Consider the following 14,389-nt stretch of genomic DNA (forward strand, 5'->3'; position numbering starts at 1 on the left):
TTGATTCCCAGTGTAACACTCCCCCCCCCCGCACCCGCTTCTGTCACGGGCGTCATCTTGAGAAAACAACGGGATTCTGTAATGGGACCCCCACCAGTTCATTCACTCCAGGCCCACCCTAGGTGCTAGAAGGACCCCAGCTGTGATCTACTCAGACACAAGCATGAGTCAGCACCCAGGAAGTAGCCCACAGACATGTGCCAGGTGCAGGGAGAGGCCATGGGGTGACAGTTCAAGCAGTAGAGCAGGTTAGCACCCAGGGTTTCTTCGGGGACCCCTTAGCCAGGGCCAGGCTGTGCATTGGGTTGGGGCCCTGGGCGGCCACTAGTGAACAAGGGGAGCCAGGACGCAGTTCCCTCAGGGGCTGCTGAGGCCCCCTGCCTTGTCCCGCCCCTGCCTGTGCCTGGCTTCTGGCTTCTAAGAGCAGGATTGAAGTGCTGGCTTCTCTCCCTCCACATGTCTCTAAACTTCTTTTATATAAAAATTATTTTGAGTCAGAGTGATAATACAGTGGGTAGGGCACTCGTCTTGCACTAAGCCAACCCAGGGTCAATCTCTGGCACCCCACTTGGTCCCCTGAGCCAGCTAGGAATGATTCCTGAGTGCAGAGCCAGGAGTAAGGCCTGAGCATGCGGGGTGTGGCCCCAAAACAAGAGATTATTTTTCTTTGCTTAAAAAAAAAATCCTTGGGGCTGGAGCCATAGCACAGTGGGTAGGGTGTTTGCCTTGCACGTGGCCGACCCGTGCAAGGGGTTTGACTCCCAGCATCCCATATGGTCCCCCTGAGCACCGCCAGGAGTAATTCCTGCATGCAGAGCCAGGAGTAACCCCTGAGCATCCCCGGATGTGACCCAAAAAGAAAAAAAAATTATTGGGGCCGGAGCGATAGTACAGTGGGGAGGGTGTTGGCCCTGCATGCGGCCAACCCAAATTCAATCCCCAGCATCCCTATGGTCTCCCAGCACCGCCAGGAGTAAGCCCTGAGCATCAGTGGGTGTGGCCCAAAAAGAACAAAAAAATCCTAAGTCTCTAAACCCATGTACTGTCCAGCTCAGAAACGGGCATTTTCAGTAGTAAAGTGTAGGCAGACCTTTCTCTCTCCCCTGCCTCCTGTTCTCTCTCCTCTCCCCCCGCCCCTCCCTATTTCATTTGGGGCCACACTCCAGGCTCAGCAGGCTCAGGTCTGGGGGCCACTTGTGGTGCTTGGGGCAGCGAGGACCCTGCAGTGCTGGGGACCGAACCCGGGGTTCCCGCAGAGCCAGTTCTCTCCCCCTTCCGACTCGGTGGGGGAAGCTGGCCCCCACTAGCGTGCTCGGGAGGCCTCCAGGTGATTCAGCCCCCCAGGCTGGGGTCCCCGGGGAAGGCCGAGGATGGGCCCCTGGCAGTGCTCAGGACTCTGGGGGTGGGGACCCAGGGCGCAGGCCCCAGCCCTGTGCCGTGTCCCCAGCGCACAGCCCCGTGTGTCGCTTTCTGGCCAGGGCGCCGCGTGTTCGGGCAGGAGCCGGGAGCGCGGGCGCCAGAGCAGCAGCTGCTCCGTGAGGAGGACGTGGCTGGCGCGGGGCTGAGTCACAGCACCGGGACACCGACACCTGCAGACGCGGCCTCTGCCCTGCTGTGGGCGGGACCTTCGGGCAGCCTGGCGGAGGGCCCAGACCTCAGTCCTGCGGCAAGGCGGCCCGAGTGGCCGAGCCGGGCGCCGTGAGCGGGGCTGCCTCCAGCACCCAGAGGGCAGAGCCAGGGGCCTGTGCGCTGGGGACAGTGCTCGCGGGGCGCAGAGGCCTGAGCGCAGCCAAGACCCCGAGCTGGAGCAGCCGCCCAGGGAGGTGCCGCCGGGCACTGCGCCCTCCCGCCCACTGCGTCGGAAAGAGCGAGGCGGGAGCCGGGCGGCGGGGGGCGCTTGCCTTTACGTGGCGGACCCAGGTTCGAACCCCGGCGACCCACGGGGTCCCCGGAGTCCCCCCAGGAGTGAGCCCTGAGCACAGAGCCAGGGCCGGGCCGTAAGGGCGGGGCCCCACGTGACTGCGCCCACATGACCGCGCCCACGTGACCGCGCCGCAGGCGGGCGGGGCGGGGCGGCGGCGCCGGGTGGTCCAGCGCGTCCCGGAGCCCGCGACAGACCGCGCCAGCCGCCACCATGATGTGCGGGGCCCCCACCGCCACGCAGCCCGCCACCCCCGACACCCAGGCCATCGCCGACCAGGTAGGCGCGACCGCCGGGTGGGTCTCGTGCCCAGACCCCGTCGAGCCAGAAGACACCAGCTGCCCGTTACTTGGGGGGATCCTAGGGGCCGGGAGTCCCGGTCCTGCCCAGCCTCCCCTCCCTGAGTACTGGGGGGGGAGCCCGGGAGTGCATGCCCAGCGCCGTGGGCTGAGTCCCCCACATCTGCCCCACACTTCTATCCCCTTTCCTGTCTGTGCTCCCCCACCCCATCCCAGGGACAGGGGACGGGCAGGGGCCTGTCTGCAGCCAGCCTCAGTTTACCCCCTGGATCATGTCCCCTTCCGTGAAGGACCCCAGGTGACAAGTCGCCCAAGTGGACAGCACTCAGCTGCCAGCTCAGGCCCGTGGCCAGCAGGCCTGGCCCGCAGGGTTTCGTGGCGCTCAGCTCAGGCAGGGACAGTCCGGCCTCCTCTCACCCCCTCCCTCCCCCTCCCCCCACCCGAGGCAGCCCAGCCCCCCTGCAGCCAGCTGGGCCAGGGACGGTGTCCCGGCAGCGCCGGGGGGTCACCAGGTCTCCACCCAGCCAGACTGTGGTCTCCCCTGGGCCTGTGCCGGCAGCACACAGGCACAGGAAGTTCAGGTTCCTGGGAATCCACCCTAGAAACCCTCCCGCCCCGGAGAGCTTCTCTGCCCTGTGAATTCCACTAAAGGCTTGATTCCTGGCTAGAGGGTAGCTCAGTGGGAGGCTTTGCCTTGCCCACAGCCCACCTGGGTCTGTCTGGTCCCCCAAACATGCTAGGGCTGATCCAGGAGGAAGCCCTGAGCACAGCTTGGGTGTGGCCCCAAAAACAAACAAATCACTCGATTTTGAAACGAACTGGATGTGCTAACAGAAGCGGGTACAGACATGTGTGCTGAATCATACCCGTGGGGGGACCCTGCGCCCAGCACCACCACACGCTCTCCCTCCAGGTCAGGGCCCAGCTGGAGGAGAAGGAGAACCGGAAATTCAGCACCTTTAAGGCCGTGGAGTACAAGTCCCAGGTGGTGGCTGGAAGGAACTACTTCATCAAGGTACGCCCAGGGCGGCCTAAAGGCGCATGTACACACGGGGAGGCCCTAGGCTCTGCTGTGGCCAGTGGCCAGGCGTCAGCTGTCCCTGCCCCCCCCTCCAGGTTCAGGTGGACGAGGACGAGTTCGCACATCTCCGAGTGTTCCAGAGCCTCCCGCACGAGAACAAGCCCTTGGTCCTGTCCAGCTACCAGACAAGCAAAGCCCGGCACGATGAGCTGACCTACTTCTAGGTGCAGCCGCAGCAGAATCAGGCCCTGCCCCCGCCATGTGACCCACTCCGAGTCACTCTGATGCTGTGTTCCCTCGAAATACCTATTTTTTAAATTTCTGCAAATAAGTGAGAGTGTTTCATTGTCTGAGGCCACAGTCCCAACATGTGTGGTTGGTGGTGACGGTGCAGTGGCCCCTGTCCCTGGAGCCGCTGGCAGCCCTCTCCCCCTCTGGACAGGCCCTGGGATCCTGCTGACATGCACCCACTTCACGTGGCTGAAGCTGTCCTGTCCCCTGGCCCTGCCACAGCATTGTGGTAAACAGGGCCCAGGATACAAGCACGCAGACGGTCACGGGGCTGCCCTTGGTAAGGGGCTTCTTGTGATGATGCTTTTGGTTTCCAGAAGGCTCCAGGCCCTCTCGGCACTCAGGCCTGAGGCTGTTCTTGTGAACTGTGCAGCCTCTGGGCCTGTGATGCTGTGGCAGCTTCCCTGGGCGGGCAGAGGAGCCGAGGTCAGGGGAGCATCTGGTCAGCAGGAGCGTGGTCTGAGACTCGCCACACGCTGTCCTGCCTCACCCCAGACCCCCTCTCACTGGCCACCGCCCTCTCCCTGGGACAGGACCCCGCCCCCCAAGCACAGGACACGCGTGTGTATCACTGACGTGTATTGCACGATGGATAGGCAGCAGTCACCTTACGAGCATGACGCGAGGACTGAGAAACTGAGTTAGAAAACCAGCAGGAGAGCAGTGACGTGGGTCTGCCGGGCAGCGGGAGGGCGGGCGGACGGGCAGGATCGTGTGCTAGCAGCAGGCAGAGGCGCCCTTGCTCCAGAACGCACGTAAGCAGCGAGAGAGAAGACTGTTTACAATTTGGCCCCAACCTGTGTCAAAACCCACCACCTGGGACAAGGGGTTTCCTTGGGAGAATCCAGGCCCTGTGGGCAGGTGTATGCTCGGACCCCAGGCTGCCACAGCGCCGTGTGCAACTGGAATGTCAGACAGGGTCCCCAGAGCCCCACCCACGGGACCCTGCACATCACAGGCTCCAGGAAGCCCCAGGTCCCTGCTTGCTGGGGTGGGGTGGTGGGGGGTGCAGGACCAAAGCCCAGAGTGAGGGGAGTCTCGCTGGGGCCACACAGGACGGTGTCGCCCTAGCGTCCCCGCCCAGCAGCAGGCCACCTGCGGTGTGTGGCCCCTGGCAGGCTGAAGCTGTCCTGTCACTCTCTGGTGGGTGAGGAACCCCACAGGCCACGCTGTCCCCCGCCCTTCGGGAAGGGCTCAGCAGGAAAGCAGAGACAAAAACCTCACATGGGACCTCACGTGGCTGAGCAGTCACCCCTGGTCAGGGAGATCTGCCTGACGCCACCCACGTGAGAGCCCCGGGGAGCACGGTAAGGGACAGGGACTGCAGAGACACGGCCCTCGGCACGACCTGCGGAGGGGCGGCGGGCAGACACGGGTCTGCGGGGTGGGCGCAGTCTCAACACGCATCTGGGGTCGTTGGCTGGTGGAGGAAGCAGGGCGGCACGGCATGGTGGACACCGGCGACGCTGGACACGCACGAGAGGGATTGCATCACCGTGGCTCCGGGACCGACGTCACGGGTGCAGGGGCGGCTCACAGCACGGCAGCCTGCACCACGATCTCGGGGCTCTCGATGTCGCGCTTGCTCTGCACCATCCTCAGCTCCAGCTGCGCAGGGCTGGGCTTCTGCCCCTTCCCCGCCTGGGCTGAAGGGGGGCGGGCATGAGGGCGGGCCTCCGGTGGGACCCCCGCACCTCCCCCAAGCCCTGCATGCGTTACCTTGGGCACACTGGATGGTCCGCTGCAGGACGTGGTGCATGGCCGACAGGGTCTTCTCGCAGGCCACCTGCGGGAGTGACGGGCTGTGAGCAACAGGCAGGGGCCTCCGGGTCTGCTGCCCCCACCCCCGGCAGGCCCTGACAGGAGCGACGGGAAGTGCTCAGGCCTCACTAGCCAAGGCCCAGACACTGAAGGTGACCCGGAGTCCAGCTGGGCTAGCCTGACCCCAGGCGCCTCTGACCTTGAGGTTGTTGGGGTGCTTGTGTGTCCAGGCCAGGAGCATGGCGGCAAAGAGGTCCCCGGTGCCCACAAAGACAGCGTCCACTCTGTGTATGTCCATGCGGATTCGCTCCGTCACCACCGAGCCATCAGGGTTCCCTGGGGTCAGAGTACGTAGGAGGTGGGACCCTAACCCTCGGCCCTGCAAGCCTGTCCTCCTGCTACTGCATGCACCCAGCCGGCCTATCCAGGAGGTCCCACATTCTGTTGCCGGGAGCCCCTAGGTACCTAGAGCCTCGGGAACCCTGGGGTCATGGGGAGGTGATGAGCACCTGCCTGTGTGCACGTGCTGTGTGCACATGTGCCTGTCCGTGTGTGGACACTGTGTACCAAGGTGGGCGAGGGTGCATGTGTGCCTGTCTGCGTGTGGGCACTGGGTGTACCAAGGTAGGTGAGGGTACATGTGTGCCTGTCTGCGCGGGGGCTGCATGTACCAAGGTGGGTCAGTGTGCACATGTGCCTGTCTGCATGTGGACACTGCGTGTACCAAGGTGCTCAGTCGTTGAGCACTTTCTCTGTGGGGTCCCTCTGGGTTCCATCCTGGCCCTGCAAAAAAAAAAGGGGGGGGCGGTGGTGGCTGGAGCGATAGCACAGCGGGTAGGGCGTTTGCCTTGCACGCAGCCGACCTGGGTTCGATCCCCAGCATCCCGTATGGTCCCCCGAGCACCGCAAGGAGTAATTCCTGCGTGCAGAGCCAGGAGTAACCCCTGACCTAAGCATCACCAGGTGTGGCCCAAAAATAAAAACAAGCCCCCCGCCGCCCCCAAAAAGGCGCTGGAGCGATAGCACAGTGGGGAGGGCATTTGCCTTGCATGCGGTTGACCCAGGTTCGATTCCCAGGATCCCATATGGTCCCCTGAGCACTGCCAGGAGTAATTCCTGAGTGCAGAGCCAGGAGTAACCCCTGTGCATGGCCGGGTGTGACCCCCCCAAAAAAAACAAACACCCCAAAACAATGGCGAAGGCCTCTCAGACACTGTGGGTGTCGTGTGTGGGTGACGTGTGTGGGTGTCGTGTGTGGGTGAGCGTGTGTGCTCACAGGCCAAGGCCGGGGGGTCTGCTGCGGGGGCAGCAGGGGCTCCGTGTCTGTGCTGTGCCTGTGGCGGGCTGGGGGGTCCCCTGTCCCCAGGCTGGGCTTCTGCTGGGCTGTTCCTGGTGCTTCCAGTGTGCCCGCGGTGGGCGTGGTGCCTGAGCCCCCTGCACAGGCCCATCTGGGGCACTCACGGATCCGCTGACTGCCCAGTGCCGTCAGGTACTCGCTGCCCCGCGGGGACGGCAGGTCGGAGCTGGTGATGACGACAGTGTTGGGGCCCATGGAATGCAGCATGTCCATCACCTGCACACGGGCAGGAGCTCAGCAGCTCCCACTCCCCCAGTGCCCACAGTGGGGTCCCACCCACCCCAAGGGACCCACAGAGGGGCGGAGACGGGGACACGAACGGGCTGCACTGCCGTCCAGCTCCCCCAGCCTTGCCCTGCAGGTCAACCAGCCCCAACCTGCAGTTAATTAGCCCTAACCTGCAGTCAACAGCCCCAACCTGCAGTTAACCAGCCCCAACCTGCAGTTAATTAGCCCTAACCTGCAGTCAACACCCCCAACCTGCAGTTAACCAGCCCCAACCTGCAGCCAACCAGCTCTAAGCTTCAGTTAACCAGCCCTAACCTAAGCAAACCAGCCCTAACCCATAGTTAACCAGTCCTAATCTAAGATAACCAGCCCTGCCCTGCAGCTAACCGGCCCTCCCCTGGCCAGCCCTGCCCTGGGCGGTCCCCGAGAGGCCCCTTACCTGCAGAGCCTCTTCCTGGCTGTGGATCTTCCGGCCGCTCAGGAGCCTGGCAGAGAGGGAGGAGATGAGCCCCTTTCCGGTCCCCCAGGGGACACGGGCCACCTGCTCTGCCTGTGGCCATCGCCTGCCAGGCTGGTGAAGGGTGGGTCCTGGGGATGAGCAGCTCCCGTGGCACCAAGCCAGGCCCACCCCAGTGACGGACACCCCAACACAGTCCAGGGTCCCCCCAACACAGCAGGTCAGCGGAGAGACCCATGCAGATGGACTTGCTCAGGGAGTCCCCGAGTGACCCCAGCCGCACCCCAGCCTCCCGGGACCAGCCAAGACGCAACAGCAGACGCGGAGGAGCCCTGAACCCCCTGGGCTGTGCTGGCCGGGCGCCTGCAGGTCTGGGGGGCTGTGCAGGGCGCCCGCGGCCCGCCCAGCGCACTCACTCGGCCTCAAACTGGTTGGGGGTGATGATGTCTGCCATGGGCACCACCTTGTCCCTGTAGACGGGCAGCAGGTCTTCAGGCACGTACTGGGCACAGGAGGGCAGCGGTCAGGCTGAGGGCACCAGTACCCTGCCCGCATCCAGCATGCAGCAAGGGCCCGAGCAGGGCCGGGGGTCCCCAGGGCCAGCGCCTGAGGATTATGGACTGGGGGAGGTCCCTGTGGTGCTGGGGTAAACCCAGGCCCCCTCAGGTGATTCATGGCTGTGCTCAGCCAGAGCCCAGGACAGTGACAGTCGGGCAGGGTCCTGCATGCGCTGAGAGCCAGGGAGGGCCAGGAGGGGGGCGGGGGGAGGGAAAGGAGGCGTGAGGAGGGATGGGAAGGGGGGAGGAGCCCCTGGTCAGGTCAGCGCAGGGTCAGTGGGACACGCAGCCAGAGCAGAAGGCGACTCTGGAGGATGTTCCCGCCCTGTCCCTCTCCAGAAGACCTGTCACCTGCACGGCGTGTATATGCACGTCTGTGCGCGGAAATGAGTGCGAATGTGCACGTGTACGTGCATGTGAGTGCACGGGTGAGTGCACACACGTATGTCAGGAGCAGGGAGATGGTGGAGCTGGGCGATGGGCAGCTTGTGGGGCCTTTCAGCCCGAACGCGCCCGAGGTCCTGGAACCCCGTCCCTGCCCTCCCCCCCCCGCCCCGAGAGGCCCTGGAGAAAGCCCACTGCAGAGACGTCGTCCCGGAAACTCGGGCCCTCGGGTGGGGCAAGCCCAGCCCGCAGAGGGCGGCAGCTGGACACCTGACCAGGGCGGTTCTGCGCCTTCTGCCAGCCACTGGTTCTGGGCAGTCGGTCCTGTCCGCGGGCAGCCGGGCTTGGCCCTGAGCCCGGCACACACGTGTGTGTGTGTGTGTGTGTGTGTGTGTGTGTGCGCGCGCGCGTGCCCCCCAGGCCCCAGCTGCCCCCACGCAGGCCATTCACCTGTGTGTGTGTATGTGTGTGTGCCCACCAGCCCCCAGCTGCCCCCACGCAGGCCACTTACCTGTGTGTGTGAGTGTGTGTTTGTGTGTGTGTGTGCCCACCCGCCAGGCCCAGCTGCCCCCATGCAGGCCACTCACCATGGAGCCCTCGCCGTCCCACTTGTCCCCCATCACTGGGTCACACACTGTGGGGACACAAAGGACCGTGAGCGGTGGCCCTGGGGTCTTAGAGACCGGCCAACGGAGAGCAGACCAGCACCCGGCCTCAGGTGACCCGCACTCAGGAGCGCACAGCCCGGGGCTTCCTCAGCATCCCCGCCTTGAGCACCGCGGGCCCCAGTCGGCACAGAGCCCCCCTTGTACCCGCTGCTGCCCTCCCCCCGCACTCCAGAGGGCCGCAGGGCGACACCCACCGTAGACCAGCCTGGGGTTCTGCTGCTTTAGCTCCCGCACGATGTCCACCACCGTGGCCAGGAAGGACTTGTCCCGAGTGTACCCTGTGGGGGTGAGCGGTCACAGCCCCAGAACCACCCAGGCAGGACCCCACGCCCCACAGGAAACGACAACCACACGGAGACAGGAGCGTCAAGTCCCCCCATCCATGGGCTCATGTCTCGGGCAGGCCCGTGCACCCACCTGTGAGCACGTAGTCGTACTGGTTCACCTGGTTCAGCCGCAGGCCCCCGTAGAGCTCATCCAGCTCCCCCGAGGTGAGCACCTGCCCCTTCCAGTGTGCGTACCCTGCGGCAGACACGGGCACCCGCACTCAGCCAGTCCACGGCACCGCACGGGGGGGAGGGTCCCGGCATCTCAGGCAAAGCCTGAGGCCTGATAAGGCCCCCTGCTCGGGGCTGTTCCTGCCCCGGAGCCTGTCAGAAGGGGAGAGACGCCGCTTCCCGCCTCACCCGCCTCTCCCTCCTGTGCCCCTCCCGACCCCAGGCCTGCTCCCGGCACGAGCTCAGCTCGGCGGGCTGTGGGGGTGCAGCAGCCTGGAGCCCCCAGGGGCCGCGGGGGGACTCAGCCCGCCTCACCCGTGTGGTTGGAGAACTGGACGGAGTTCACCGCGTCGATCTCAAAGCCCAGCACCTGCGGGACAGCAGGCAGCGGCCAGTGAGGGCCGGACCCCCGCTTGGACCCCAGCGGCACCCAGCACCCCAGCCGAGGAGGGGTGAGGAGGGGCGGGAGAAGGGGTGGCTCCCCACCCAGCTCTGGCCCTCCCCTGGGGTCACCAGCTCCTGCCACAGGCTGTAGCCCCTGAGTGGGGGTGCAGGAAGGAGTCCGCTGGTCCCGGAGCACCGGCAGACAGGGCGGTTGTCCCTGGGAAAACACGAGCCCCAGGCCCGGACCCCCTTCCACTGCCTCCCCAGCCGCAGCGCTCGGGCTGGGCACCCCCAGGGAGCCGGCGCCCCCCAACGCCCAGCCTGGGTGAAGAGGTGCCGCTCTCCGCCCGGTGGCCGGCAGCCCAGAGCCAGCATCTCACTGGCACTGGGCCCTGCCGGAGCCACAGGTGTGGCCGGCACGGGCGCCTTCGTGGGGCAGGGCCTGGGGCATCCCGGGGCCCCGCTGTCCTCCATGCTGCCACGTCTGCCAGCCCTGGGGGAGGCCCTGGGGGGCCCAACTCTGAGGCAAGAGCCAGGGCCCAGGCTGGGGCAGAGCGGCAGGGGTGCTCCTCCCTCTTCCTGCTTCTCCCCTCCTCCCTCGATCCCTTCCCCCTTCCCATCCTTCCCGCTCCCCCTCCCTCCCTCCCTCCTCCTCCTCCTCCTCCTCCTCCTCCTCCTCCTCCTCGCTGTGCTCCTCCCCCGCCCGGCTTCTCCCTCCCCTCAGCACTTCCCCCCTGCCACCCTCCAGTGCAGGTAGGGAGCCCAGGCTGCTGCGTGGGCGTATTCTGGGGGCGCCCCGAGCCCCTGCTTGTGCCCTCCCCAGGGCCCTGCTGCTCATGTGTGCCTACACGCGTGTGCAGATACACACCCACACGCAGTGCCCACCCCCTGATATAGGGACACTGGCCCACGCTCACATACATGCACATGTGTGCACGAGGCCACACCACAGAACACGATCGCACACGTGCCTGCCATGTGCACACATGTGTGCTTGCACACGTGCAGAACACACCCCAGTATGCACCTGCCTCTCGGCCCAGAGCAAAGGGCAGGCAGGAGCCACCGCCGCCCTGGGAGGCGGGGCAGGCACAGAAGGCCCTTTTCCCTTTGGTCCTGGGGCCACTCCCAGCTGTCCAGCGCTGAAACCACCCCCCGCGGGCCTGGAGGGCGGAGAGCCATTTCCGCCCCGCACCCGCCCTGAGACACCAGGTTCCGGGCTCCTGGCCAGGGGTCAGGGGCTGGCCAGCAGGCAAGTGAGGAGGGTCCTCAGCTCGCCCTGTCCCTCCCGGCTGCAGGGGCCAGAGACCCCGCCAGACACGCCCTGGACTAGAGTCCAGAGACCAGACTGGCCTCCACAGCGGACAGCGTGGGCAGTGCCCGCCCTGAAGCTCCGTGGTCAGCCGGGACGGACACAGTCCCACTCCCCACAACAGCCCCTGAGAGGGGCTGGGCCGCCCGTGCCCCCCGCGTGCTGCCCAGCCACCGCCCTGACTGTTGGCGAGGGCCGGGATGCAGAGTTTCGGGGCCCAGGACGGGGCCAGGCTGCTCTGGGCCTTGCACCCTGGGGGACACCTGGGCGCATAGCACTCGGGCCAGACCTGCCGCTTGGATGGGGCGGCCCCAGGCACCCCACAGAGTTCTCTGCAGGGGAATGTCCTGCCCTGCGCCCTGGGGTTTAGGGTCAGGGAAGGAAGTGTCCAACAGAGGAGGGAGGAGGGGCCTGGGATAGCACAGCCGGCCCGCCACAGAGAGCCCCAGCACAGAGCTGGGAGTGAGTCCTGAGCACTGAGTCGGGAGTGAGCCCTAAACACAGAGCTGGGACTGAGTCCTGAGTACTGAGTCGGGACTGAGTCCTGAGCACAGAGCCAGGAGTGAGCCCCCGAGCACAGAGTCAGGAGTCAGCCCTGAGCACAGAGCCAGGACTCAGCCCCGAGCATTGAGTCAGGAGTGAGCCCCAAGCAGAGTCGGGAGTCAGCCCCGAGCACTGAGTCGGGAGTCAGCCCTGAGCGCAGCCGCGTGTAGCCCCCGAGAGGAGCCCGGGGGCGGCGTGCGGGGGGGCGACCGGGGTCCTGGCCTGCCGCGCTGGGGCTCCGCCTGGGCTCCGCCAGGCCCCCGACCCCGGGCGGCGGGCGCGCGGCCAAGGTCGCCGTGACGTCACCCACCTGCAGCGGGAAGGCGGCCGCGCGGTTGCCCACGTAGCCGCGGACGACGTGGCTCTGGATGGACAGCACGCGGCACTCCCGCTCCATGCCGCCGTCCGCCGCCCGGCCCGGTCCGCTCGCCCGCCCGGCCCGCTCGGCCCGGCCTGTCCCGCCCCGGCCCGGCCCGGCCCCGCCTCCCGCGCACGCGCCAGCCGGACGCAGGACGCCCCGGGAGCGCGGGGGCGGGGCCTCGGGTCGGAACCGCCCCCGTCCCGGCCCCGCGGGTCGGAACCGCCCCAGCCCCGGGAGTCGGAACCTCCCCCCGCCCCAACCCCGCGGGTCGGAACCAGCCCCGCTCCCCCCGCCCCGCGGGTCCGAACCCCCCCCAACCCCGTGGGTCGGAACCAGCCCCGCCCACCCCGCCCCGGCCCGGGTCCGAGCCCCTTGGGCGGCCCCTCCGGACCCCGGTGGTCCGTCCCTTCCCGCCCGCTCGGCTCGGCCACGCACTTTCGGGAAATAAGGAAATTGGGCCGTTTCCGGGCTCTGAAGGGGCCCGAGGACGCGAGACCTCGGGCAGGGAGGGAACTCAGGCGCCGGGCCGGGTGCAGGACGCGGGGTCCCCACCCGGGAAGGGAGGGCGCCCCCCGGAGGGGGAAACTGCGGAAGGGTCGTGAGGTTCCGAGCCGGCCGGCCAGTGTCCAGCGCGCCCCGGGTTCCCGGTGGGCGCGGGAGGCCGGAGGCCCCTCCCGGCGACACAGCCCTTCCCGGGGGGCCGCAGCCGGACCTCCTGGACAGCTGCGCCGGCCGGGGACCCCGCGGGGACCGGGGCCCCTGGCAGAAGCCCCAGCAGGAACCCTGAAGACCACCCCTCGCCCAGCCCCACCCCCTTAGCCACATACTCGGACCTGGCCAGCAGCCCCCCAGGGCAGGTCGGAGAAGCCCGCCAAGGCCACTTGGACGGAGGAAGGGCACAGGTGCCGCCCAGCCCAGGGGCCACCAAGCCCACGTGGCCAAGCACTGCGTGGCCCGCACCTCCCCTCTTGGGATGGGAACGCTCATGCTCTCCCGCCTCGTGCGGGCACGGGGAGGGTCTCTCGCCCTTGGGGACTGGGACGGCGGGGGGGGGGGGGGGGGGGGGCTCTCTCTTGGGCACGTGACTCTCCACTCTCCCACTTTCGCTCCCTCCTTCCCTTCGCAACCTCCGAATGAGGGGCTGGAGCGATAGCACAGCGGGTAGGGCGTTTGCCTTGCACGCGGCCGACCTGGGTTCAATCCCTGGCATCCCATATGGTCCCCCAAGCACCGCCAGGAGTAATTCCTGAGTGCAAAGCCAGGAGTAACCCCTGAGCATCGCTGGGTGTGACCCAAAAAGCAAAAAAAAAAAAGAAACCTCCGAATGAAAGCGGTTCTACTTCACTGCTCACCCACTCCTGAACCCCGTAACCCTGGTCCCGGGTGGCAGAGGCGGATCGGACCCACCTTGTGAAGCCAGAAGCCACAGCCTGATAAGACCGTCCCCACCCGAGGGAAACTAGAGGGCCCTGGATTCCTGCATCTGATTAGCCAGATAGCCCAGGCCCGGGAAGCCAGGACCCGCCCTGGGACAGATCCTGCAGGAACAAAGGTCAAGAGAAGGAGTTTCATGGGCTGCGCCCAACTTAGCAACAACCCTAGCAACGGACTCTTACCTGGTCAGGAAGCCTCACGTGGGGCAGGTTGGAGAAACCCCTGAGCAGAGAGGTGTGTGCATATGCCGCCCAAGCCGGGCCCGCCCTGGCGTGCTGCTCTCCCTCTCGCCCCCTCTGTCCCCTTCCTAAAACCCTCCGACTGTTCGCTTCACTGTTCGCCTGCTCCTGAAACTCTCCTCTGCGAGACAAGACAGGAACCCCCGAGCCCTGCGCCAGGCCTGGGGCCGACTCTCCTGCCAGGAGCAAACCCTCGCTCCAGCCTGAGCTCGTGGCTCCAGGAGAAGTCGGGAGGTGGGAATCAGCCCCGAGCGGAGAAGACCAGGCGGGCGTCAGGCGTGGCTGGACAGGCTCGGGGCCTGGGGGGGCTCTGGGGCCTTCAGGGGCTCGTCACGGACTTGATCCGTCCTGGGCTTCCCAGCCCGTCCTGGGTGGCAGAGGCAGATCGGGAGAAAGTGACCATCTCTCTCCTCCCCGTGGGGCCTCCGACTTCAGCGGGGCTGAGGGTGCCTGTAGGCATTCGGAGCTGACGCCACCAGCCCGACACTGGCCCGGCCTTTCCCAGGGCGCAGGGGTCCGGGGGTCCGGCTAGAGGAAGAGGCACTTTCCTCTCTCGCTCGCTCCCTTTACTCTAGCCCTTCTGCACGCCGGGACCGAGTTGGACTACGCGGCGTCAGTCACGGGGACACGTCTAGGGGAGGAGGCAGGCTCCACGGTCGGGGCCCGAAGGGGCAG

At 66.6% G+C, this 14,389-nt stretch overlaps 2 protein-coding genes across 2 annotated transcripts; one reads left to right on the forward strand and one right to left on the reverse strand.

Annotated features, from left to right (window-relative positions):
- The first annotated feature begins 1,667 nt into the window (after positions 1 to 1,667).
- Positions 1,668 to 3,572, forward strand: CSTB (cystatin B). The gene is made up of 3 exons (XM_004602323.2): positions 1,668 to 2,200; positions 3,134 to 3,235; positions 3,337 to 3,572. Exons 1-3 carry the CDS (start codon positions 2,135 to 2,137, stop codon positions 3,463 to 3,465), a joined length of 297 nt encoding a protein of 98 aa, XP_004602380.1. The 5' UTR covers positions 1,668 to 2,134; the 3' UTR covers positions 3,466 to 3,572.
- Positions 3,573 to 4,096: 524 nt separating this feature from the next.
- On the reverse strand, positions 4,097 to 12,168 carry PDXK (pyridoxal kinase). The gene is made up of 11 exons (XM_055128458.1): positions 11,991 to 12,168; positions 9,757 to 9,811; positions 9,362 to 9,466; positions 9,139 to 9,222; positions 8,864 to 8,910; positions 7,752 to 7,837; positions 7,318 to 7,363; positions 6,755 to 6,866; positions 5,493 to 5,629; positions 5,252 to 5,318; positions 4,097 to 5,178 (listed from the first exon to the last, which is right to left on the reverse strand). Exons 1-11 carry the CDS (start codon positions 12,075 to 12,077, stop codon positions 5,066 to 5,068), a joined length of 939 nt encoding a protein of 312 aa, XP_054984433.1. The 5' UTR covers positions 12,078 to 12,168; the 3' UTR covers positions 4,097 to 5,065.
- Between the last annotated feature and the right edge of the window lie 2,221 nt (positions 12,169 to 14,389).

Source organism: Sorex araneus, chromosome 2 (genome assembly GCF_027595985.1).
Source record: "Sorex araneus isolate mSorAra2 chromosome 2, mSorAra2.pri, whole genome shotgun sequence".
Taxonomy (NCBI): domain Eukaryota; kingdom Metazoa; phylum Chordata; class Mammalia; order Eulipotyphla; family Soricidae; genus Sorex; species Sorex araneus.